Source organism: Dermacentor variabilis, chromosome 10 (assembly GCF_050947875.1).
Source record: "Dermacentor variabilis isolate Ectoservices chromosome 10, ASM5094787v1, whole genome shotgun sequence".
Taxonomy (NCBI): Eukaryota; Metazoa; Arthropoda; class Arachnida; order Ixodida; family Ixodidae; genus Dermacentor; species Dermacentor variabilis.
Window position 1 is genome coordinate 50530588 of NC_134577.1, and position 27201 is coordinate 50557788.

General features: G+C 46.3%; 1 protein-coding gene across 6 annotated transcripts in view; it reads right to left on the reverse strand.

The window, feature by feature from the left end:
* The window catches only part of LOC142560519 (general transcription factor IIF subunit 1-like), a 37483-nt gene that overhangs the window by 8900 nt on the left and 1382 nt on the right, over positions 1-27201 (reverse strand). For 4 of the 6 annotated variants that reach the window (XM_075672682.1, XM_075672685.1, XM_075672681.1 and 1 more), the window contains exons 4-10: positions 23658-23851; positions 20186-20356; positions 19413-19551; positions 17331-17566; positions 9395-9600; positions 5156-5265; positions 4976-5081 (exon numbers count right to left, since the gene is read on the reverse strand). In XM_075672682.1, the coding sequence (XP_075528797.1) occupies positions 4976-5081; positions 5156-5265; positions 9395-9600; positions 17331-17566; positions 19413-19551; positions 20186-20356; positions 23658-23851 (1162 nt within the window). The remainder of the gene's footprint in view (positions 1-4975; positions 5082-5155; positions 5266-9394; positions 9601-17330; positions 17567-19412; positions 19552-20185; positions 20357-23657; positions 23852-27201) is intronic. The other 2 variants (XM_075672686.1, XM_075672683.1) reach the window with 1 other exon arrangement.

Consider the following 27201-nt stretch of genomic DNA (forward strand, 5'->3'; position numbering starts at 1 on the left):
AGAAAACACTTATTTAGCTACTTGTTACAGCACCTGGGGCTGAAAAAAACTGTTCAATGCATTGTTGAACAGAGTTCCACTTGCGTAGAACAAAATCTGCTTGAATTTGGGCAAGCGTCATGTCCTCACTGAAGTACGACGAAAGCACCGTAAGGGCTTGCGCAAGGTCCCTATTCGATGGCCACACAGCACACGGTACGCTCTCCTCAGAGTCAGAGTCATCTTCCAAGGACGCAAGTAGTTGATTAACAATTTCCTCGTTGTTAAGTTTGGCACAGGACGCTGTGGCACTGTCCACGTCAGTGGAGTTTCCAAAGTTTACTGTGGGCAGAATCTGAGTGCCGCTGCCTCGCAGATTTTCAATCAGCTCATCTCTGCTCACATTCGGCATACAGTCGAAACCGGATATATCAAACACAGTGATTACCCCCTTGAAAATACTATGTAAAAGTATAGGACAATTGCGTAGTATATCGAATTCCATTTTTCTCGGACATTCGATATATCGAACGCCGCGCCCCTGGAAGGTGCGCCTTTCCCAAAGACATTCGTGTCCGGTCCTCAGGAGAAAACATTTCCGCAGAGTCAGTCAGCAGGCTCCTCCTCTGCACATGCGCGGCCGTCGCCTAGCGACGGAGACGCAGAGCCTTTCCCCCGTTCTTGCGCCCCACCAGCGCGAGCTCTCTCGCTCCTCCTCTACTGCCAGCGTGTGCTTTGGGCAAGGGCATTGGAGCTCAGCGAAAAGAGTGCACGGCATGGAGACGCGGCGACGTTTCCAAGCCACGCTTCCTGGGACAAGGGAGAGAGAGAGAGTGAGGGGTCGGCATGGTCGCTCGTGGGCCAGGGGAGACAAGAGAGCCTGAGAGGGCTCAAAAAACGAACACAGTGCCTTCGACGGCATATTTCGCCGATCTTCTTCCCCGCTCTCTTCTTTCTTTTCCCTTTGTCATTCCTTCGCAGCCCCGTTGACTGCCGCTCGAACAGGCTTCACTCGGACTGCTCCATCTGCGCATCGTGCGTTTTGTTGTGTGTACCTCTGTTTCAATGTGCCGTGTGTAGCGTGTGTGATTGCGGTCATCTGGTGAGTTATGGCATCCGCGGACATAAAAGAAGAGCAAGAATCTGGACTTTGCAAGAAAGCTTGAAGCAGTCTGGCGTGTCGAGAATGGAGAAAAGAAGTCCTCCGTGGCAGACGCATTCGGCATTCCGCGGAGTACTTTAAGTACGTTGTTAAAAAACAAGCAGGACATCAAGCTTAAAGCAGGTGAGGAAAGTCGCTCGGGAGCGTGTCGTGTGTGCCCTGCTGCTTTTGACAAAGTGGAGAAGGCACTCTATACGTGGTTTCTTGAAATCCGAGCGAAAAATACTCCCATGGATGGCCCGATGTTAATCGAAAAGGCCAAATGGTTTGCTATGGCTCCTGGCGAAGAGAACTTTTGCGGTGGCACTGGATGGCTGCAACGGTTTAAAAACCGCCACGGCATTGTAGAAAAGGCTATTTCAGGCGAAAGTGGGGCTGTCAGCAGCCAGGAGATGCAGCAGTGGCTTTCTGAGGAGTGGCCGAAGATCACTGAGAAGTTTTCGCCTGCAGAAATCTTCAATGCAGACGAAACTGGTCTCTTTTGGCAAATGTTGCCGAATAAGACACCAGCTCTTCGTGGAACCTCATGCCACGGCGTGGTAAAATGAGCAAAGTGCGTGTGTCGGTGCTGCTTGCAGCCAAAATGGACGGCTCGTGCAAGCTACGGCCATTCGTGATCGGGAAGAGCAAATCACCGCGCTGCTTCAAGAACTGTAAACAGCTTCCCGTCCGCTACGGCTGTAATAGGAAGGCCTGGATGACACGTCAACTTTTTGATCAATGGCTGCAGGCTTGGGACGCTGAGTTGGGCAAGTCGGGCAGCCGAGTTTGCCTTCTGGTAGACAACTGTTCGGCCCATCAAACGACTTGCAAGCTGCAGCACATTGAATTGAAGTTTCTCCCGCTGAACACCACAGCGAGACTGCAGCCCCTCGACCAGGGTATAATAAAGGCATTCAAGGTAGGCTATCGGAAGCGACTTATTCAAATGCTGCTCATAAACCTCCGCATGGGAACCAATCTCAACACTGACCAGCTCGGCGCGATCCAGATGATTACCAGCGCCTGGGGCGACGTGAAGCAGGCCACAGTAGCCAACTGTTTCGGCAAGGCAGGCCTTGAAGTGGCCGGAGATGAATGTCCGGAAGCTTTAGATGACGATGAGTGCTTGGAGGACGCGTTCCGCGACTTGTCCAATTTTCCCGGCGCCGTCCCGTCCGAAGTTACTGTTGATGACTTCATTAACGCTGACAGCGAAGTTCAAGCGGTAGCAGACCTCGCTAATGAGGACATTGTGGCCGGAATAGCTGGCGTTCAAGACGGCGATTCCAGCGACGACGAGGGCAACTGTGTTTTTGAAGAAACGCGTCCGTGCACAGCCACTGAACTGGAGTCAGCATTCAGCCTGATTCGGCGCTGTTGTGGCGAAATGGAAGGCACTGGGCTCTCGCACCTGGACAGTCTCGAGAAGATTGAGGCTAGTGTTTTAAGCTTCATTTCTCAGAGGAAAAAGCAGCCCAAAATTAGTGGTTTTTTTCCCGTGAAATAAAGCGCTTTCATATTGTGTGCACATGCTACGTGATTCGCGGCTGTTCCAATCGGTAAGACAATTTTTTACGATCGCGAGTGCTTTTTTGGTCTATATCTGTAATATTGAATTTTCGCTATATCGAACTATTTTCAGATCCCCGTCGAATTCGATATATCCGGGTTCGACTGTAGTAGCCGGCAGTTCAGTAGCAGGGTCCTGCATTTCAGCGTCCAACTCAATGCCGGTAGCAAATCCTGTGTAGCGGAAACAGTGGTTGATTGTGCCTGCCAGGCATCGGCAAGAATGTGAACAGTCGACAGCAAATCCACACTGTAACTTTTGCCACTGTCGATGCACAGCACCATGCGATGTAGCAGGCGTGATCAGTACAACACTTTCAGGTTCTTGATGATGCCCTGATCCATGGGCTGGAGGATGCTCATGGTGTTTGGTGGCAAAAATTCGATTTAAGTTGCCTTCAAATTATTGATTAGGCCACGGGCACCGCAGTTATCAACAAAAAGCAGTACCTTACACCTCAAACCTTTTATCCAGCCTGCGCATGTAGCCTTCTAACAACTGTTGCATACTCCAGGCTTTAGTGATCACTTCGTACCACACGGGCACACTTCTAACGCCTTTAAAGCATCTTGGGTTTCTGGACTTTCCTATAACCAAAAGCAGTAGCTTTTCAGTTCCAGACATGTTCACGCCTAAAAGAATGGTAACCCTTTCCTTGCTATGCTTCCAATCATGGAAAGGATCTCCGGAAACAGCAAGGGTCTTTGGCGGCAGAAGCTTAACAGTCCGGTCTCGTCCCAGTTAAAGACGTCGTCTGGCGAGTAGCGGCAGCGCAAGGTCTGCAGCTTGTCAGTGCAGTAATTCGCAACCAACATGTTCTCCACAGCACCACTTTCACCGCAGACATTCTTGAAGACAGGTTCATATCGCTTCTTAAAGTTGCGGAGCCAGCCGTCACTAAACTTGAAGCTTATGATTGCCAGCCGTGGCGCGAGGGTCTCAGCATTTTGCTTCAGCAGGTCACCACATATGGGAATGCGCTGCGCAACCATGGTGCCTCGCCAGATATTCAGAGCCTGTTCAAGTTAGGGGTATGTGCCTTGACGGACGTTTTTATTCTGGGCCGTAGCACATTTCCCAGTCGCTCCAAAAATCTTAGCTTTGTTCTTAGCCCGAGAAAGCCTGCTTCGAAATGTCGAATTCCCCGGTTACCTCAACCTGTGATCGGCCGTTCTGTACGAGCTGTACAACAGCAACTTTCTATGTCATTGTCACCGTCTTGTACTTGCAGCGCTTCATCATAAGCACTAGCTGTGAAGGCAGAGCTGGCGCCATGTTTCGCTTCTTATAGATACACACAATGTTACCTACTGTCGAAGTTACATAAAAAAAAGCATGAAAAACGGTACGGAACCGGAAAATGATGGCGATGGCAATGCAATTACCTACTAGTCTCACATCTTCCAGCCTGTTTGAAGATCTCTGAGGCTCTAACTTCACTCAACAGTTTGGTGGCCGCACTGGCGTTAGTAGGCAACAGCCACAATAACAAAAAGTTTGGTGCAGATGGAGTCCTAAAAATCAGATGGCAAGCCCTAGATGGAGTGAAATTTCGGTCACTGTTATGCATGGGGTCTATGGGGAGAATGGCAGTGCCGCAAGGAAGTATGAATTACTAAGCATGTCCAAATTTTCGGTCGGCCACAGTATATTGAACCTTAAAAATATAGGGTAGTGATCAAAAGCATGAACAACCAGCCATTTCACATTAAATATTTGTAGTGAAATGGTGAAATCCCTCCAAGTGGCAGCTGGTCACTTGCCTATGGCAAAGCATCAAATGTCCAAGCTGCGCCCACCTCAATACTATCACAGGTATGTTTTGGAATATTGTCACATTGTAGTTACGGTAAAAGAACCAACCAATGCCAAAAGTATGAGCTAAGAATCTAACTGTTTATTGGGTAGACTGAAGCGCAGAAAGATAAGCAACACTCAAATTACAATGATAATGGCAAACACAGCTGTTGGCCATACAATATAAATCTCCTAGGTCGAGTCATCCACTATTTATAATGTCTTACCAGGCATTCTAGATTAATTGCTGGCTCTTGGGCACACTCTAGAATGTATAACACTATTCATTGACGAGGCAAACACGAGGCATGCATCCTTTGCTGTAGGACTGGTGAAAATGTTCAGGAAATTTCTGATACTCTAGGCATGCCTTGCGCTGGGCAACAACTCAATAACAGTGATAAACCCAGGAAACATGAACACCAACAAAAAGTAACAGTAGAATGATTTGCCACAATATGAACAAGCTAAATGCTTGCACTCACCTTTGCCCTTTTTCTCGTCACTCACGTGCTTGGTAGGTGTGTTTGCACGACTGCTGTTCGCACTCTCGCAGCCATTCTTCTTCTTTGGTTTCTGACGAGCAGAAGACTTCAATCAGAAATGAAGCTGTACTTATCACAAAACACACGAGTGGAAAGACGTGGAAACCGGGCTGCCATTACCTGCATGAACATGGCTGACTGGAACTTGGAGTCGTCGAAGTCAGAGTCTGAAGACTCGGAGCTGGATTCACCTGAGGAGTTGCCCTTTGATGCGCTCTTAGAAGAGCCGCCTGCAGAATGTTTCGAAGATGGCTTCAGCGAATTTAAAGACAGTTTTGCTACATCATCTCACGGAAAATGATATGTACAGCCAAACCAACACTGATATCCTAAATAAACTGATGTGACAATGTGAATCTTAAAGGGGCCATGACGCTACATTTTTAAGCTTAATACAGTTAAACCTTGATATAACAAACTTCAATATAACAAAATCCTCGATATAACAAAGTATTTAGCTTTTCATAACCTTTTGTCCATAGAACACCATGTAATTTGAACCTCAATATAATGAAGTGTGTTTGTACGCGATTTCAATATAATGAAATTTCGCTTTCGTAGCAAAGGTATGCAGAGACAATAGATGGAAACTTCCGCAGACGCAGATGGTCAAGTGATTGAATTAAAAGCAGCTGCTTGCAAACACACCTCTCAAATCGCACGTGGAGTGACAAGGGCGACCACCGAAGTGAAGCCGCATCATGTTCTGTAAAAAGTTCAAGTGCGATAAGATCTTATTATGCCCCGTGCAGTTTGTGCTTTAGGTGCGAGTTAAAGTGTGCGAGGGTAAGAAATATGGTGGCTTCACACATAAATGACGCCTCCCTAGATGAGCAAAGGGAAAGAGGGGAAAGGGAGTGAGCTCGCGGTAATGCGATCAAGCATGCACAAGGGGCGGGGAGGGGGTAAGTTGGTGTGCTTCGCCACTTCTGGTGTGTGTATTGGCCATGGCTGTGCATACACAGCCATGCAGCCTGCTTTAGAGGTAATCTGCCGTGTTCACAAAGAGTGGGCGTGCCGAGATGGCGTGGCATCATGTAAGCTGTCTTCCTGCGCATTTGGTATTAAATGTTGCGTAATCTCGAGTTTCAGTGACCCGTTGCAGCGAGATGAACATGAAGCATTACCTCCCAGCTGCAGGTGCTTTTCATGATAGCGTCATCCCAGTGCGGGCGATGTTATCAGCCATGGGGGTGGAGTGCATGCGACAGAGAGGCTGGCTTCGCTTAATTCGTACCGTCGATGCGAAGCTATCGCCAACGTGGCATGAAACCATATCATTTACAGCAGACTCCCAAATTCATAAAGATGAATTGTTTTCTGATTCAAATTTGCACTTTTCGACTGCCTGATAATTTGGAAACTTCTACGGCCCCTTTCCGTGTAAGAAAGATCGATCAGCGACTGTGCTTATTCGCATAAGGTCGAGTTTTAATACAGCGAAATTTCAAAGTCGTGAAGCAAATTGCCAATTTTACCCATTTCGTTATATCGAGGTTTAACTGTATATACACTGCATATACATTGTATATACAAAACCTCACAGCAAGTTGGCAAAATTTTAGTGCATTCGGTGCAGTAGAATATTGTACATAAATATTTTTATGTAGCAGATGAACTATAAAGCAGTCTGGCAACGCAAGAAGTGACAAAATGAACTGGCACCCCCGGAAACGGCTCCCTCAGGATAACAGAAGCCATCAACTGAGCGCACATCCTGTCGTCTTTCATGTCTGTGTCAATCCAGCGCTATGAGTTGTGGGGTCTCTCACACCCGTACTCTTGGGACAAAGGAACGACAACACAGTAGTGCAAACAATCACAAGGGCATTTAATGCACCTTTCATAGATCAGTGCCTGCTAGCCGAGTTGCTATCCGCAAAACATGCCGATGGGCGCGCGACAAATCCAGAAGTCTGACTCACCGCGACCGGAAGCGAGCGAATATGTTCGCCCCATGCTGGATCCCAACGCCTGGTCCTTCGCGTGTATGGTCACGCGAATCGTGGCGCGTTCGAAGGCGGCCACGCGAGGCGGTCTCGCAGAAGCATCGGTCGGCGGCGCGCGGGACGTCCTCGCTGTTAGCCGACCCGCCGGAAAAAGCCCAAGCGCCTTTCTTTCCCGCGCCTAAGTAACCCCGCCGCAGCGCAACACTAGCGGCATCTCTTGCACTGCGCTTCAACCACTCCAACCGCCGCGGGCACCAGGCCACGCGGCGGGCGAAGCCGCCCTGCAGGAGACGAGCTGTGCGGGAAAACTAGATCTCAGGGGAGGCGTGAGAGTCACGCATCCCCACAGACTTCAACTGACGCAATGAACCAACTAGCCCAAAAATCTACATTCCTTGTTAACAGAAGCCAAACTCAAAGGTCATGTTTTTGTATACTGCAAACACTGGAAGCGACATCAAAAAGTTGAAATACATCATGGCAGCCATGCATCACTTTATTTTTGAATGTATGTCTCGACAGGTTCACTGCTGCTTTTTATCGCACAAGTAAAGGAACAGCAGAAATGATTCAACGGTGCCGTTAGGTGCCAGAGCATGCGCAGCAAGATGTTCGACATGGGCCGGCATAACACAAAAGTATTTCAGACTGACTTTATTCTAAATCCACCATTAGCACTCGTGATAGGTCAAACTTGCTCAGGCTCCACCCAAAATGGGTGGAGCCTGAGCATAGAGCACAGAGCATCCTGAGTCATATGGACTGGGCCAGAACCATTTTGACTTATCAAGGGAGGCTAATGGCATATTTGGAATAATAAAAAAAAAAACTGGAATAGTTTTAGGTTATCCCGGCTGTGGTCTCCAACTGGTTTTCAAAGTAGACGACACAATGGTGGCCCCCATTCCTCGACGTCACATATTTCATGCTGAAATAGTGGTCACTATCGGTAGGAGGGATTAGAGGCAGCGATCTCAAACTCAGAACAGTCGGATGACCGTGTCAAAGTCCGGTTAAGTTTGGCTGGTCATACCACATATACTCGTGTAAGGGACACACCCATTTAAGGGCTGCGCCCCCAACTTGGCAGCCCAAAATGTGGAGAAAAAAAATTCCAACAGAGAAACAATTGCATTTGGCGATTGCCCAATGCCACGTGCACCATCGGCGAATTTTCACGCGCTACGTACTTCCGCATGCCGCTACTAGATGGCGAGAGCTGAGTGTTGACCTACGATACAATGGTACTTACGGGGATCTGGGGCATGCACAATTTTCCGGTTGCACCTGCTCCATTTTGACCGAAAGGTTCGGTCCCATGCAAGAGCCAAACATTGTCAAAATTGTGAAAAAAATGTGTAGGCCTAACACGAGTCTATACGGTACTCTACTTTAATGAGTGTTCTCCTGCTATAAAATAATGGCAGGGCTTGACATATCGACTGTAGCAAAAAAAAAAAGAAGAATTGCTTGCATGTAGCTCAAAATACCTAATCAAGCACAAAAAAAAAAAAAAAAACATTTACAGAAGTAACTAATAATAGTATGCATTGTCATAAATTTGACTTACGCGTCACTTGCAACCAGTTTAGGCGAATCAAGATACTTTTCAACATCGTGTGATATGCCCACTGCTCTCATGAAGTGACTGAGGTCAATAATCTGCAATTTCCAAACTGCCAAGTTATAGGGTTAGGGCTCTTTTGGAAAATACCGGTACGTGCTGCACACTCTTGCAACATGTAGCATGTTATAGTTCTGGGCTTTCATAATACAGCTGGTAAGTTAAGTGCTAACTTCGCCTCGGCCTACACAAATCTTGACATGAAGAAAATTTTTAAAAAAACTTCACTTTGGTGTTTATGCGGTCTAAGGAAAGCAAACAAAGCTCACCTTGAGCAAGGATTAGGCATGAAATGAAGTACTGACAAATAGGCTGTAAAAAATATAATTCTTTCGTTTTGTTTGTGTTTCTACATTAGACAGGTTTTTATTTTTTTAAGTGCTTCTTCAGGCTTCACAGTGATGCTACTATAAGAGTCGCATAGCCTTGTGATGCACTGTATGCCTTGTGCCATGTCACGCAAGACAATTCCCTTTGTAAATTGTCTCTATTATATATAGAGGGGACGCAGAACATGCTTACATAGAGTGCCGAGTGTCTGTTGGCTCAAATCAATGTGGTCACACTAGCTGCAACCAAAAGCACGTACCGACAGCCAAACGTCCCATCAGTGAGTACACTTCCACAATTTCTGGACGTTTCAAAAATTCAAGGACATAATAAACTACATGTATTCCACACATAATTCTTGTTCTTGGCAAAAGGTCCCCGACTCAATTTGTAGGAGCACTTAATGATTCCAATTCTACAGAAATGCAGTTGTACCCCCACTGCAACCACACTTACCCTCTTTCTTGTCAGCCTTTGACTTTGGCTTAGGCTCGGCCGTTTTCTCGTCCTTGGTGGCCTCCTCCTCTCCCTCGGGCTTCTCCTCCTCCTTCTCACCTTCCTCCTCTTCCTCTGACTGGTCCGCAGCCCTAAGGGCATCCTCATCCTCGACACCTTTCAGCTCACGGTTCGCCTTCTCGTCTGCAGGCTCCTCTTCCTCCGAGCTACCAAAGTCAAGCAGCATGATGGTCAGGATTAAATTTACTCTTACTGTTCTTTTATTGCATAGCTTTGTATAATAATCCCATCTGGAAGTTCCCAGTTACCAACATCCCCAGACATAAAACCTTGGGCTAAATGAACCTTTACCAGGATAATTGAAATAAACTAAGCACTTACAGTGCAAGCCACTCTATTGGTTGGGTTTAATGCTCCAAAGCAACGCTCAGGCTATATACCATAGTGGAAGGCTCTGGATTAACTCTAACCCTGTGTGTTTCTGTAACGTGCACTTTAAATCTAAGTACACGAGTGTTTTGCATTTTGACCCCACTGAGATGCGGCTGCTGTGGCCAAATGAGAAAATGTGATCATTACACCATCATATAAATCCATGTTTATTATACAGTATTGTACAGGACATACATAGATAAAACCGGTTACAGTAAAATCTCGCTAATTCGTATTCCACGGGGTAGCAATGAAAATTCGAATTATACAAAATTCGAACTAATGAAAGTCAGAGAAAAAATATCTCGGTTAAGGCGCATATATAGACAGACGTAGCGTAAGCGCATGTGCGCACACGCTATGTCACATTGGCGAGAAAAACGTCTATAGTTCGAAGTGCCGGCGCAGCCAACATAAACGGACGTGGCCAATGAGGCCCGACGTGCCCGACGTCGAGATGGCTCTCACTCCATCCACGCATTCGCCGACCCACAATGCATGGCACAGAAAAAAGGGGAAAAAATGTGCCCACGCCGCTTCGAGACGATTGCAGGCAGCCATTCAAGGTGGCGCGCAGGTCAGGGATCATTCTGTGCATGCTCCGAAGACAACAGGCGACAGCAGGCGTGCCAAAGTCTAGATAGAGGGGACAGCAGTTCGGCTGGCGCAGCGCAAGCGCTGTAGTGTGACTAGCAGCATGCGACGCGCGCCAACGCTCACCGCAGGAACTAGAGCTAAGCTCTAAAATGCACTCTCGAAACGCATCACAACCTGCTACAACATTGGTCTCCGGCGTACTTTCACTGATGCGCCGACTGCACACTGTTGAGTTCCACTATATGTGTAGGTGGCGCCAAACACGTATCCTAGCAATGCTTTCCTTTGAAAAATAGCCACGGATCTCAAAGGCTATGCTTGTTGGTACTGCGAGCGCCGATAAACGTCACGGCCGCTGTGTTACAGACATTACCTGGTGGCACGTCTCTGCAGAACGCCTCGTAGATAAAGAGCATAGCCTCCAAGATGTAAAAAAAAAATGGACGCAGTTTCGCCTGAAAGGCAAAGCATCCATTGCGATGGCAAATTAGCAGACAGCCATATGAAGTAAGGATAGTACTTTTATTGGCCGTATCAACTTGTAGACGTTCGCTTGCTAACAAAAATGCTAAGCATGATGTCAGCACACAAAGCAAACATGAACATATAACACCCGATGACTACGGAAACTCGCTGTCAAAACGCTGGCGTGAGGAAATGCGGCAACAGCAGCGAGAAAAGTTACATTCGTGCTGTCTATCGCTTCAGCGCGAAAGTGAGCGCCGAGAACACACAGCACGCACAGAGCTACGAGCCGCCAATGTAACTAGACTCTGCCTCCAAGGCAGATCACTTCCAAGATACGGCCGCACACAGCCTCCACATGTGTAGTTGCAGCCGGAGAGAACGCCCCCATTCCCCTCAACCTTCACACACACCTGGTGCCTCGCAAAATTGGGTGCCTCGCGCACGAGTGAAGACGGTGGGCATCCTCTTCGTATTCGTCCCATTCACGCGGGCGAGATCGTGCAGCAATCGACGGCTCCTCTCGCACGCTTTCACCCACACATACAGTGTAGGGCGCGCGGCGACGGAGTTATCGCCCTTGGGCTCTGCAAGGAACCTCACAGTAACGCCCCTGCCAATGGCGGAAATGAGTTAGGAGTGTCCATATTATTGGTGCCACAATAAATAAATAAATTATTAAATAAATAAATAAATAACATGCAGCGCCGCGTCCACGTTTTTAACTTGGAGGTCTTGAGAGAGGGGGAAGAGCACAGACCTGCAAATGACGACCGCAGATGGAGAGAGCAAAGCTGCGCGGCGACGATCGTCGCCAACGTGCTCCCGTGCACTGGTACTCTCCTGATGCACAATGGCAAGGAGTTCAAATTATCGGTGGCAGTGCAGATTTCAGTGTGAATCAGCGGGATGCATTATAGCGTGATACATATTGCTTTCAATTATATATACAGTAATATACAGTAATATACAGTTACATACAGCAATACCTCGTTATAATGAAGTCAGCGGGACGGCGAAAAATTCATTATCAGGGGTGATTCTATATAAGCAACCACTCGAGAAAAGCTAAAGCAGTAGAGCCTTATTCACTCTAATTTGACCAAGCTCTAATTTGCTGTAACAACCCCTGCTGTAATTTGACCAAGCACTGCACGAGGCTGTGGTGGCCACCCATGCATTCAACCTTATTTCACAGCAGGTGTAGGTACTCCCGCATCTGCACCATGGTTGGCACTTCACATGGCTCTTCGTCCGCTGGCTCTTCATCCTTGTCGAGGCCACCAACAGTGTCAACTAGTATCTCCGCATCCGTCGCTGGGGCGACCACAGGAGCAGCAGCGTCAGCCAACGTGGTTGTCTCGAAGTCGCCTTCTACTTCTTGGCCAGCAATTCTATGAACAGCCTCGTACAGATTGCTGCAAGTCCGGTCATCGTCAAGCTGGTCATCGTCAGGGTAGCTGACAACAGCGAGGAAAAAGCAGGCTTGCATAATGCAGTTGGGGACCTTCGAAAGTGCGAGTTCTTTCCATGAAAAGTGCAGCAAATGAATCGCGCCAAGCAAATCAATGTTGTACCTGTTGCTGGCGTCATATACTGTGAGCATGTGCTGTATAAGACCCTCGTGGTACAGCTTCCGGGTGGTCTCAATGATGCCCTGATCCATCGGTTGCAGAACCAGGGGCAATTGTCAATTATGAAAAGCACTTGCCCATTCTTTGCGTCAACCCATCCAACCAGAAGGAGCACGTAGTCTTCAAAAATACCAGTAGTCATTCATGCTCACTTGTTACTACTGTAGATGCATTCCTTGGGAATAGTTGCATTTCAGAAGCACCGCGGCTTCCTCGCCTTCCCCAGTATCAACACGGGAAGCTTGTCCTTGCCTGCTGCATTGGCATCAAACAGCATCGTGACACGCTCCTTTGTCTGTTTTCCTCTGGATGACGATCCGCCAGCGGTAGTGAACGTGCGATTCGGTAGCGTATTGTAGAAAAATGTGGCCTCATTTAGGCTGTACATGTCTTTGTCTTCATACTTTTCAAGTAGAGCTTGGAGCTGATGTTGGCACCATAGGTCTACAGTGTAACGGTTCAAGGCTGCACTTCTGCCAACGATCGACTTCGAGGTCACGCCACATTGTTTCATGAACCACTAAAGCCAGCCATTCCTGCACTTGAAATCTTTATGGCCCATTTGGAGGGCGAGAACTTTGGCTTTTGCAGTAAGTGCAGGTCCATGCACGAGAAGATTTTCACTCCTGGCGTTCTTCAGCCAATGCAGAAGTGCACCTTCCACTTCGGGGTATTTTGAATCACGACTCCTCTTTCTCTTCGCCGAGAAGCTCTCTTCAAAGCCATCCAGCACAGCTTCCTTGTTTTTCAATACAGTTGATAAAGTAGATGGCAGTACGGCAAATTCCTTCGCGATGTCAGTTTTCTGCCGGCCATCTTTTTCTGCTTCTTTTGTCAGCAGAACTTTCTGCTCCAAAGTCAGACACTTTCGCTCGGAAACTGACGGAGCCATTTATCCCTGTAGACCACAAAAGCACAAGCAAGGCACACCTAACATAGCACTCCAAATAACGCACAATCATATGGCCTGCAGCAAGTATCTAAACACATGCACCCTTGGTGCCAAAGTGACTGAACGCGGCTTGCGACGCAGAAGGCACAAGCTTCAACATGTCGCCAGGGCATCTGGCTTTCCTCGTCAGTGCGCACTGGTGATGACGACGGTTGCAATGGTGAGCTTGGTATCGGCTTCACATGTAGCGGAAGAAAAGTGACCAGAGTTGTGGAGACCAAGAAGCAGGAACCTCGGAAGGGCACCCGTTGGTGGAAGAATGTGCTCGGGAGGGCAGGCTGGAAGAGGGCAGCTTTGGAGGAGCAGCAAGGTGGAAAGTGGCAGCGAGGAGGCGAGGAGCTGACATGAAGGGGAGTGAGAGGAGTGACTGGGGTCCAAACAGCTTGCAGACTGGAGAGCGAATAAGGAGGGGAAAGCAGTGGCCACTTCTATAAGGGGAGTACAGAGGTCACGGAAGACTACAGGGGAATCTCAACGATACAATCACGGCTAATACGAATTTCCAGATAATACGAATTTTTCTGTGGTTCCGGCCGAGCCCCATTACTTTGCAACATGCTAGAGAACGGTTGTTACGAATTAATTTTCGACCCGCGTCGGTTGATGCGAAAATCACCGAAGACACTGGAAATTCTAAAGTGTGCTTGGCAAAAGCCAGACGCTGCTGCTGTCTGCGCTCCGCTTCATTGGCTTTGCTGTTCGGTGACATAGCCAGTTGCTGCTGCCGTCTGCGCTCCAATTGATTTGCTTTGGTGTTCAGCGATATTGCCTGTCGCTGCTGCCACTTTCGTTCTGCTTCCTTGCCTTTGGTACCCGGTGACCTAATCAGTCGCTGTTGGCATTTCTGTTCTGCCTCCCTTGCTTTTGCATCTGGTGACATGTTCAGTCGTCGCATGAGCATTCGCTCCTAGTTCTTCTGGCGTTTGGTGTTGGGGGAATCCAGCGTCCGCTGCCGTTTATCCGAATCGCTTGGTGCAGAATCACTGGGCCGCTTCGGAGCCATGAGTCTCACTCACTTGACTGCAACGAGACGTCTGTCGAAGGAGCGGCGGTGCAGCTGCCACCGCCGATGCATAGCCAACGCGCGCGCGCTCATTCTACTGCTGTGTGATGTCACGGTTGCGATGCACAGCGGCGCCCCCCATCAGCGTGCCGGTTGCTAAGGAGGGGAGGAGGTTGCGCTGCTGCGCAGAGGAGAGGCCACAGTTGGCACGATTCCAGCGCACAGACAGACGTGACCATGAGCATGAGCCAAAGCTTTCGCCTTAATAAACGCCGCCCCACCGACTGCCGCGAAAGAGAACAGCGCGCAGTCAAGCGACTTGTCTTTCAGTGCGGAGGCACGGGCGCAGCGCCGGACAGCGTGGAGGACGGAGTAGCTGCTGTGCTTCGGACCGCATTCTTTGTGTTAGATGTGGGCGACAGCGAAGGTCCACCACCGGTGGCCGAAACGCTGCACGTGCTCGAAGTTCTTGCTATGGCCGCAGATGAAATCAGCGACATGTGCACGCGTTTTTATGGATTTGAACAAAGTCTGCTAAGTGACCTGACAAATAAAATGAGGCAGAATGACATTAAAGACTTTTTCTTCAAGAAATAAATGCTCTTTATGTACGTGTGCCTGAGTGAGTTCACCTCTTGACTCTTTAATTTAGCTAGTTTTAATTGTTTTGATGATACGAATTTCGGCCAATACGAATATTTTTCGTGACCCTGTGAGATTCGTATCATCGAGATTCCACTGTACGAGAGTATCCTGCTGGAAAGCGCTGCAAATGCCGTGGCTCGAGTCTGAGGGTGTGTTCGCTGTACTTAAAAAACTATTAGCCGCTCATCGTGGGTACGCAGCGTGATTCTGAAAACTGAATGGTTTTGCAGTAAGGGCTTTGCATGTTCACTGGGGAATTTTTTCCTAAGATGTGCAGCTGTGAAGTTTGCAAAATGAGTTTTTCAGCGTACCACTGTCGATGACACTGTCCGTGCACAGTCACATCCGTGCCACTGACAAATGTCTAAAAACAAAATTCAATGACCTTACCACGAATTTAGACCACTTATCTCAAGCTAGATGGCGCGAATCGAGCATGACCGGTTCAAGAAAACTGCCAGGGAAACACCAGCTAATGTTGACCCACCATGTTGACAGCCTGACTTGCCACTGGCGACGCTCTGATTTTTTGTGTTTTCAGCAAGTTATTGGTCGATTTGCTCCGTCAAAAGTGCAATGAAGCTAGGGATGGTGCTTTATTACGATGCAGGTCGATTATGGCGAGTGGGGAGCAAATTTCTAGATCGGCTTCCCCAAAGTCATCTTTCCGATTTGCTAACGTAGCTCCTCACGTTGAACATGGCACCTGTAATCAGATGGACACTAGGGCTTTTCGGCACGTTTCAGCACCAGAAGTGTTCTTTACAGTGGTAAAACTTTGCTCATCGAGCACACCCCATGGAATGCTACGGTGTAAGTCTGCCTGCGGTCTTTTGGCCATTTTTCAGCATCCAAGAGACCGCAGTTTTCTGACATGGCAAAGAGTCAGGAAAACTTAATTTTCGTGTGGATTCTACCAAGGGAGACACCAGCAATGTGATTGTGATCGAGATGAACGGTTCGGGCATGCTGAACCATTGAATTTGACAGCTTCCATTCGCTCCACAGTAAACAGCCAGGAGCACTCGGCACTCGCTTGGTACCCATTACTAGGCAGTCATCGGTCGTGGGTTTGGTACTTTGGTGCCTGCTCTGGGCCTGCATGAGACTGCTTCGTCGGCGGTATTAATTTGACACTGCATGTGCAAAAGGGTCGCCGCCGCTTGCCACTTCGCTCTAAGCAGGTCAAGCTATTCGTGCGCTTTGAGTAATGAGGCTTAAAATGCATGCGTTTGGGTCAGGACCAGAAGAAATTTCAAACAAAGCGACATTTCGAGTAAGGCAATTGTTATAACGAGGGATTACTGTAGACTCATTGCAACTATACTGTGTTCAGAAATAGTTCGATATACAGGATAATTCGATCTAAACAGGTTTGATATAGTCGGGTTCAACTGTATGTGAATGCTTTCTCTAAAGATGTTTAGCTGGAAAAGCCTGGAGGGCTGAGTGATGCAGCGTACTTCTAACATGTTATGTGCACTGTGGATGAGCTGGAAGTTTTTGCATTTTTGCTTCAATTTCATGCTTCATTGAGTATAGTCAATTATGTAAAGTATAAGAAAGGTATACGGAAAATATTGGTATTCTCGGGTGGTGACAACTAATATCGAAGACCAAATCGAATAGTGACTAGTATTCGATTCGAGGACCAACTCGAATAGGACTATACATTCAATTTGCTATTCAAAAGTTTAAGGTATTTGCACATCCTTAAGAATTAGGTGCACATGTCCAAAAAATAATAACTCGCCACATAAGCGCTGCCTGTCCTTCCATGATCCCTTTATTCAAGCAATGCCCCGCACTAGAGCTTAAGCTGCCAAAAACAGACAAGTCATTTTTGTGGTCGTAATTGACTGGATGATGCAACACTTTAATAAAAGCTTGCACTTATTGGGGCACACGTTTGGCCAAAAACAATATTCGTAATTTCCTTTGTGTGCTTCTCCTTTCTTTAACACTGCAAGCCCAGTACATCCTGGTCAAGAACAGCAAGCACATTATCGGCGTGACATTGCCTTCTTGAAACCCGAGCATAGTGTTTTCAAGAAAGTAAATACAAGTAAGAGAGATTACGATTATTGTTTGGGGAAAATATGCATCACACGATGTGCAAGCTCTTCTTTAGGGTGGACCTGTAATACTTGCTGTCACTGCACAGAGCTGGAGAAACAGAGTGTAGAAATATGGAGCTCTCTCCCTCACCTGGATTCTGACATGTAGTCCACTTCTCGGTCATCAAAGTCTCCCTCATCGCTTTCCTCCATGGCCTCCTCATCGGACTGGTTCTTCTTTTTCTTTTTCTTCTTATCATCTTCTCCAGCTTTACCCTTCTTCTTCTTCTTCTTGCCACCACCATTGTCATCATCTCTCTCGCCATCCGAGTCGTCGTCGCCCTCGCCGTCCGAGTCACTCAACCAGTCGTCCATTTCGGTGAGTTGCTGGAGCACAAGGAAAACAGTTATCTGTCTGTGCAGCAGACTAAGGCTCACAGCTCTAGTCTGACACACTATGCTAAACAATGTGCCAACGCACCACATTTTAAGTGATAAGAACAAGTAGATGATTTGTTGCCTTGCATTTTACTCTGAAGCATGCTGGTCGTTCCAGATAAACATAACTTCATCATTTTTTTTTTCTCTTTGCCCAATGGTAGTTTGGCTCCTTTGCCATCTATCTGCACTATTTCTCAACCTTGTCGCTCTTACTTTTATACAGCAATACTTCTGTAGCTCGACAGTGACACTGGCAACCAGAACATTCTTTACTGTTTCAAAGACAGTTACAGAGGTAACCTGCAAAGACATTAGAAAAAAGACACACACACACTCTGAATGATCAACAAGAGCAGCATGTACAGTCGACTCTCTTTACAACGGACCCTGATAATTCGACAAAAAATGTCCGTGTTATCAGTAGTCGGTAATATCAGAAATGCCTCCCTTCTGAAATATTGGTCACGATGTGTAGCAACGTTATTGCAAAGAGTGAGTGACGAATGTCCAAAGTAAAAAACATACAAACAAAAAAGTCACAGTTTTGCCCGAAAGGCGAAGCATCGATTGCGATAGCAAATTAGTAGATAGCTATGCAAAGTAAGGATAGTAGTTTTACCGGTTGTATAAAGTTGTAAACATTAGCTTACTAACTAAATTAACAAGCACCGTGTCACGCTCACACAAGTAAACATGAGCATATCTGGCTTGATGACTGCGAAAAGTTGCTGTCAGAACGTTGGAGTGAGGAAGTGCTCCAGCAACAGCAAGTGAATTGACCTTTATGCTCACTATCAGTGCTTTGCCTTTCAGACAAGAGTGTGATCTTGTGTTTTTAAACAAGGTAAGGCACATAAGTCTTATACGCTGTATAAATTGCAGTATAATTGCTCACAAACTAATCAAGAATGGTGTCCCGCATGCACAAACAAACATGAACAGGTCTCACTTGATGACTGCAGGCATATACTGTCACAACGCTGGCGTAATACGGAATACGGCTCAGGGTTGGTGGCAGCGGCGAGTGCATGTTCTTGTCCCTAAGTGAACACTGTGTGTCGTGCTTACCTTGCCATTTCAACTGTGCCACGTCTCTAAAATTTCTATTATGCACCTTTAACACTCGGCATGCTGCCGTCCCACACGCATGGAACTACCAGCCATTTTGGCTCACCCTTAACCCTGGCACTCACCGCAGCTGACATTCAACATACAATGTGCGGGCTACGGATGCAGTAAGCCATGCAGACAGCCATGCACAGTCACAGCTGGACCAGAGGAACAGGAGGCACATGCTTTTCGCCCCCAACACGCATTCGATCACATGAGCTCCCCCTGTCCTCTACCTTTATCCTCTCACTTATAGGTGCTGAGCCGTGCTCCCTGCAGGGAAGCAGTAATAGCACCTCTTTATGCCACCCCCCCCTCTCTCTCTCCCTCCCCTCCTGAGTGATGCAGCCTGCTCCACTACATAACTTCTCATGCCTTATGCCTACTATGGCCATGAGGATCAAATTTATTGTACTTTTGCTTCCATTTTATGTCTAACTAAGCACGGTTGACAACTTTGAAATATTCGGAAACTATAGAAAAATATTCGCATTTACATAGGTGACTATTAGAATCAAAGACCAAATCAAATAGGGCAATATTTGATTCATTATTCAAAAGTTTTGAATATTCACACATCCCTGATCTATACAACTATCTGTGGCCATAGGACCAACCTGCCCATTTCCTCCGCAGGCCTCATAAGCATGCTTTCAGAAGGGCACGCAACAGGGGCACTCACAAAGTCTCTGTTCTTCTCCTTTTTGCCCTTCTTCCCCTTCTTCCCTTTTTCCTCCTCTCCCTCCTCTTTGGCTCCTTCTTCTTCGAGGGACATCTTCTTGCGAACCATGATGGAGAAGTGGTTCATTACTTTGTCTCTCCTGCGGATGAGGCCCAAGGCAACCAAATGTATTCAGGCAAACAAGAGGACAGCCTTCTTTAAATAAGCAACACAGCTTGTTTCAAAATGCACACACCTTCAATAAAACATATCTCAAAGAATCTACTGTAAATATCAGTCTCGCCTGAATTAAATAGAATTTGTTCACTATATATTTATAATCATAGGACAATTTTCAATTCATTATTTAAAAGTTCCAAATATCTGTACACTCCTACTAGTTTGCGAAAACTTGGTACAGCAGTCGATGCAATGGCATTCACATCATGCAGCCTTTCACCAAGGCAACAACACCAGTCCACTAGAACAGTGGGCATGGCACGTTGCAACACCAGGCCATTCGTCCACGATCTTCGAACAAGAGTAAGTTGTGGCGATCCTATCCATGAACGGATGCATTTAGAGTACCTCGCTGTTGGTCTCACATGGGAGCCTGCTACCTCTAGGTTGGTCAACAGGAAGCCTTCCTTGTAATGTCACTCTAGTACTAGTACCTTAACAGTGACATACTCTCTCACAAGTTTTCCGAAGCTGTAGGTACCTCTTGAACAGACATTATATTCCTTGGTCAAATAAAGCCACTGTTCGGTGTAGTCTGCTTGCAATGCACTTACCTCTCAAATTCCACTTCTGCTTCTTCAGCAGTGAGTGCCTTAAAGCGGTTCACAGGGTTAAAGTTGTACCACTCCTCAATGGGAAAAGCTTCAAAGACACCGTCGGGGGCCTTACAGAAGACGTAGAAAGACGTATTTTCCGAAACGCCTCCCTCGCGTATGGCCTTGAACCTGCACATATCAGTCAGAGAAGCTGTCAGCTTCACCAGAAAAGGTCGCACCAAACACAGACATCACCAATTTTAATATATGTCTTGAATTTTTCTAACGCTGCAATTTTGTTTTAGCAGTCTTTTTATTACTTTGTTCTTTGCCAAGGAGCACAACACTGGTTTCTGAAAATGATCTATACTGAAATTCCTCAAAGGTTCCCACAGAGGGGACGCTCCTGCAATACAGTGCACGTCAGAATTAAGTGTAAAATTAACTCTCTGACCAGGTATAAGTGATCACAAGCCACACACGCAACCGTGCAGAGTCGCATGCAGCTAGCAAGTTTCATTTTAGTCACACCTGTTCTATGCCCTTTTACACTAGGAAGCAGCCATTTTTGTCTATTACATGTAGTATATATACAAAGCCTCTTGCAAGCGTCGCTTGTCAAAAGCTAGAAATACAACAAGCATGCAACAGGCAAAATCCCTCTAATCTACTTCTAGTAAGACGCTACATGATAGAAACAGCAGGTAAGCTTTGCAGTCTTGCAAGTAGACTTTTTGTTGCATGCTCACCGTGGCAAGCATGTCACAGGAAAGACAATATTAACATAATTCTCGATCAAGACCGCCAAAGTACCTCATTCATAATGGCTCCTCCAAACAAAACACAAGTACACAGAAAGATGGAGACTTGAATGAACTGTGGTTGAACAATGAATGTCTGTCCAAGTTTCTTGTTTGTTCAGGAAATCAATTTCGGAAAAAGGACATGAACAAAAAACTCATATGCCAGGATGGGCGCCACCTTTCTTGTACTGATGATTTAAGGATGACTCACCTTCTAGCCGACTTCAGCAAGTAGAGCAAGATTACTGCCATTACAGAGCCTTACTGGACTTCCTGCAGGATGCAGGGTTGCATTCCTATTGATAATTTTAAAAGTTCTTCTTTTTTATTATGTCATAAAAAGCCTTCCTTGGCAAAAAAAAAAGAAGACAAATAGCTTAAACTAAAAATCTGTCTCAGGCCCTGACAAAGACGAGTCACCCTGTCGAAACGATTGCTTCAGCCTGACACATACCTTGTTGAACAACTGTTCATCATAATGGCTGCTGATCTATAATCATATTATTCATAATGATGACTGACCTATGCATGTCCCAATAAACCACAGTTAATACAATCTGCTTTGTGAATGCAGACCCTGGTGCCATTTCAATTGGTAGGAGAAGTGTGAACTAAAATAATGGGGTTTGACATCCCGAAGCTACGCAGTAGGCGCTGAGGAATACTACACTGGAGAGCTAGCGGTTAATTTTGACTGTCTGTGGCTCTTTAAAGGAATACTGACATGACATTTTTAACCTGCCGTTACATTTTTTAAATGCAAAGCCTTCTTTGGCTCATCCCAGGCCCTTTGCAACAAGAAGGTACCGTTCCTGTCTCACCTCATTTCATAAAAAGGAAATTCGTGTGCCTGCTGGTGGGATCAAACCTCTGACACCGAGCACAGCAACCTGATGCTCTAACCTGTAGGCCACGATCTCACGCATGTTCTTGTCACGCCAACGCAACCTAGCTCTTTAAGGTGAGTGATTGGGCATCATGTCACACAGGACGAGCACCTGCTAGTGTCTGTGCACTAGTTTCCATTTGGTCACGGTCTTATCCCTCTCTTTTCCTTGTGTCATGAGCAGGAGCTTCTCAGTTTCTCTCATTCTTGCCTTGTAGCAGTTAACCCGTTAAGGCACTGTGTTAGACTGCAACATCTTCGGGATCAAGCCAGGTCATAGCGAAACAGGTTATAAACTTTGTTCCCAGAGTAAAAAAAAATTCCGTCACCACCATACTACCCTTGTCTTGCTTCTGTTGTAACACATATGCTCGTGTCAAACATAACTGCTTGCTTTAAACAAACACGTTGATCCATCTGGTAACTCTTTGAAGAACGTCAAATGGTGTTGAATTGCCAGCTACCTGCAAAATGCTTAGCACAACATGAATTTGCACAGAGCGGGGGATCTGCATAATTTTTATTTCTTGCATTAAATGAAGGTCCACATCCTCTAAGCCATAGCAGAATTGCAGGAAGGCATCAGAGTACCCTAAATAATTTAGTACAATGCTCTTCTTTATGAACCAGTTTCGGTATCCAAAAGGTGGAGGCGTCATGGTGTTATGGTAAGCTGAATCACTCTGTTTGTGCAATCGCTGCGGATTCTGCAAGCCAGAGCAAATGCGTACAGTATTGAGCATGAAATACTTTTAGCTCCTGTTGTTGGCGACCTTCAAGTGACCTTGAGCCAAAAGCCAAAGCCGTTATCCGGGCACTCGAACAAGAATATCCAGGCAAGTTGTGAGAACAAAACGAGCTCCCCCTACCCTTGGTACAGCACGCATTACATACGCTAGTTACTCCGAAAGAAGTTACAAAAAATATTGCTTCCGAGTTCTTCCTAACGTTTGCTCCCAATATCACTCAAGCTGCAACTTCCGCTACGCTGAAGTTTTATTTGTCATTTCCAATAGCAACCTTCAAAAGGCATCATCTCTAAGTATCTCCTAGTATCATCTACAACCAATCTGCTTTGTAAGTTGTCATTTCACACTTACACCTACTCTCAATTAGTGGACAGCGAGCAATTTACTTGTTTATTTGTTTATTTTGTTATAAGCAACATTGTCAAACCTAGCCTTGATGCTAAACGCAAACTAACTTTGCTCTGTTTCATATGTCACAATACTGTCAATGGTGCCATTTCTGGTATTTCGAGACCAACACTGGCATCAAAATAATTTATATATGTGTTTCCAGCCTACATATTTGCAGTGTTGTCCTTTTATATACAAAAATGTGCGGTAAACTTTTTACAACTCCTAAATTAATCCAGAAAAAGCAGTGCAGCAACAAGACCAAAGAAATACAAAACACAGTGCTAATTTCTTCACAGGCAAGACAGAAAGGTAAGAAAGATCGCCAGCTTCACATCTGGCATGTCGACAAAGAAAGCCGGCAGTTTATAGCGAGTGCCTGCGTTGCTTAGTCTTTCATTGGTTCTGTCGCTGAGCTGCTTTTCTCAGAACCCTCAGGAACCAACTAGCACGACTTTGTGCTCTTGTTAGAAAACTTGCTGCCACTTCTTGAATGTGCCCCCAAACCATGACAAATGAGCATTTTGCATTCTAGCATTCAGCCTCCATTAAAATGTGGGAGCCGACCGCGAGTGAAACCTGCAACCTTGTACTCAGTGGCAGAACATCACAGCCACTGTGACACCTGGTTAGGGGAAAGGCAGAAGCCAGCATCCACTCACCTTTTTCCTCCCTTGCCACCAACCCTGAGCAGCCAAGGTTGGTCGTCGGGGTTGTACTTCTTCATGATGATGCCATATTTCTTGCGCCGGGCCTCTTCCTTCTGGTCCCGACCAAACTCGCTGCCCGCCCCAAATTTTGGCATGTCGTCCTCAAGCTTGAACTCCTTCATGTTATTCTCCCTCTCCATGCGAACCTGAAGGTGAAATACAGTGAGCGTTATCTGAAATGACTTACACCACAGTCGACAGAACACTGTTGTGATGACCACCACCTTGCACCATAAACTGCTGGAAACAATGCCATCTTTTTGTTGCCCAAGTGAAGAGTCCTCTTTCATCAAAAGCAGGACCACGTTCCAGCACATCTTTGGCAACCAGGAGACAAAACCACTTCAGTCGGTACATGTGCTGTCATGTGCAAATTTAACTCCCCCCCCCCCCCCCCCAATAAAGACCTTTCAAGAACTGCAACACTTCACTGAACGGTTGCTCTTAATTCTTTTTAAAGGGACACTAAAGGCAAACACTAAGCCAATCTAAAGTGATAGATTAGTGCTCGAGAATCTCTAAGGCGTCAATATTATCGCAAACAGAGCCTAAATAATCGAGAAATCAAGGTAAATGCAGGACATGATTAGAGAACCCCCTGGGACATGCATTCAAGCACTTGCCCGATGACGAAAGTACTCCTCAGTTAAATTCTGTCATTAGTACTCAACCACTCGTTGCAAAAGAACATCATTGTATTGTATTACAAGACGAAATAAAATGCTACTTACCCAGTTCTATTTCATTTTTAGGAAAAAGAACTCATTGAAATTACCTTTGGCAAGACACGGGCGGTGGAAAGGTTTCATTTGCACTCGACTCTGCGCCGCCCACGCTTTCGCACTTCAATACTTTCCTGATCGCGTAGTGCTGCACTGGTTTTGCTGGCTCATGAAACTCGCACATAAGTAGCAGTGAATTCAACTTCCATGTGATGTCACGGTATGCCCGAATGGTCTTCGCCACTCGACCAAGAAGCAGCTGCAGCGGTGAATCCGCCGCTCTGTCCAGGCTCGGTGCCGCCGTCTGTCGGCCGCCATTTGATTCACCGACGGCAGCAAAGGGTTGGCGTATGCAACGTCCCCACTCCTCCGGTTGGGTGGCGAGAGATTTGAATTTCGAAAAAGGTATTCAGACCTTTCAGATACAATTTTCTCATAAACTAAGTATTTTCTTGGCACGAAACAACTGTTGCGAGTTTTCTGGAATGGTGCTCTGTCTCTCTTCATCCCCATACCCCTTCCTCCAATGCAGGGTAACAAACCGGACATCGTCTGGTTAACCTCCCTGCCTTTCCTGTCTTCTATTTCTCTCTCTCTGAAGTCAAAACAACAGAGAACAAGGTGGGGGGATTTGTTCCCTTTGATCACGAGGGTACATTTTAGTAAATAATGAAGACAACAAGCACAGACTACGAAGGCTTAGTAGCGTCAATGTTCTGGCTCCCACAGGGGAGCCTTGTTCGTGGTACACTTTCAAACAGCTTGCAAGTCACCACTTTGGCTCATTATGGTGCTACAACATAAGCTATACTAAATCTCTTGAGGTCAGTATCTGTTTTGTCCATACAACATGTTTCAACAAGACACAACGGCATATCATCCAGCTCTTGATTTCATGTATACTTTAGCATTAGTATTAGCGGAATACTGGAACATAATAATATAATATATGGGGTTTTACGTGCCAAAACCACTTTCTGATTATGAGGCACGCCGTAGTGGAGGACTCCGGAAATTTTGACCACCTGGGGTTCTTTAACGTGCACCTAAATCTAAGTACACGGGTGTTTTCGCATTTCCCCCCCTCCAAATGCGGCCACCGTGGCCGGGATTCGATCCCGCGACCTCGTGCTCAGCAGCCTAACACCATAGCCACTGAGCATACTGGAACATAGATGCAAACAGCAGCTCTGAAAACAAAATCTTGTGATTCTGTTCTCAAAGAGCTGTGGATGTACATTCAAACTCACTGGTGTAAACATTTTGACACGATTGCAAATTTATTATTGCAACAAAATAATTTATTAGGTGGGTTGTGTGCTTTACACTGTGCAATGTGCCACACAGCATTGCTAGCTCCTATGCACTTTCTGTTGTGTAGCTATCACATGACACTTAATTTACAGAAAGTGATAATCTTTATCTTGACACAATTTACACACCTAGAGGCAGAGCACATACGTAATGCAAAAAGTAGGTTTCTGCATTAACATTCCACAGCAACGAAGTGCATAACCATTCATTTAAAGGGAATTTATTTCTTATTATCTTTAGTTTCTAAATGTAACAGAGTTGTCATAACCACTGCATGGCTACCGTATAGACTCGTGGAAGGGCCGCACTTTTTTTTCCCCCAATTTCAATGAGGTGCAGTCTTTACACAGGACTGAACCATTAGATTCAGTCCCGTGTATGGACCACTACTGGATGGTGGCCCTTACTACTACTACTTCTACTAGATGTTGCTACTAGATGGCAGCGTAAGTACGCAACAGGCAAAAATTTGCCAATGTGCATGCGCAGCATCGGGGCACCGAATGCAATCGTTTCTCTGTTAGAAATTTTTTAATACGAATTTTGGACTGCCAAGTTGGGAGCACAGCCTTTAAACTAGTCTATATGTATGTTGAATTGCAATAGGGCAGTCTGTCGTACGGAGGCCTAAACGTGGCTCTTTCTGCGGTGATGGCCTGGGGTGCTGAAGCACACTGGTCTACTGCAGCGCCATCTGTCACTGCAGCCTGGAGTCATTGTCGGCAAGCGGAGCCACATACATGCAGCACAGGTCCTCCAAGACAGGCAGTTGTCACGGAGGCTGTACATGTGCATGCAGAGCTCACCAACTCTTTGCTGCCGTATTTCCTGCAGCATTCACGCATATTTTTTTTATGAGCATGGCAGGCTAAGTATTTTCAAAATGTATCTTTCTTGTGTATAATGGTTCCTGCAGAACAATTAGAATCACTCCGAGCTTGTTCAGACTGGGCACATCGGGCACTTTGGCTGTATTCCTGGCTTTCAGCGACCTTTTATGAAGCAAAATGTCTGCATAACGGTGGTGGCATTTGTTCGAGCATTACGTTTTTTCTTTACTGAAGTCTGGTGGCTGCTTTTCGGGCTGATGCATATGACTGATGCATATGATTGCATGCTTGAGTAACCTTCCTTCAAGAACCGATGTATGGTCTGCAGTATGTTATAAATAAAAAAAATAAGTAAAATAAATAAGCGCTTACGCAGTCCACCTGGCACAGCACAGATGTTCCTTCCGGGCTGTCTCCTCCTCACGTGTTTCGAACTTTCGTCATACGAATTTAAAGTATGCAGATAGCAAAACCTCCCGTGCATACAAACAGAATGAGAAGAAGAGCATTTGTTTGCCTTTCGCAACCAATACATTAAGAAAACGTCCAGGGACACTGACCTGTGATTGGAAAGGTGTAAGCTTATAAAGTGTAGAAGCAGCTTGATCTATTGCAATACTGTATCCTAAG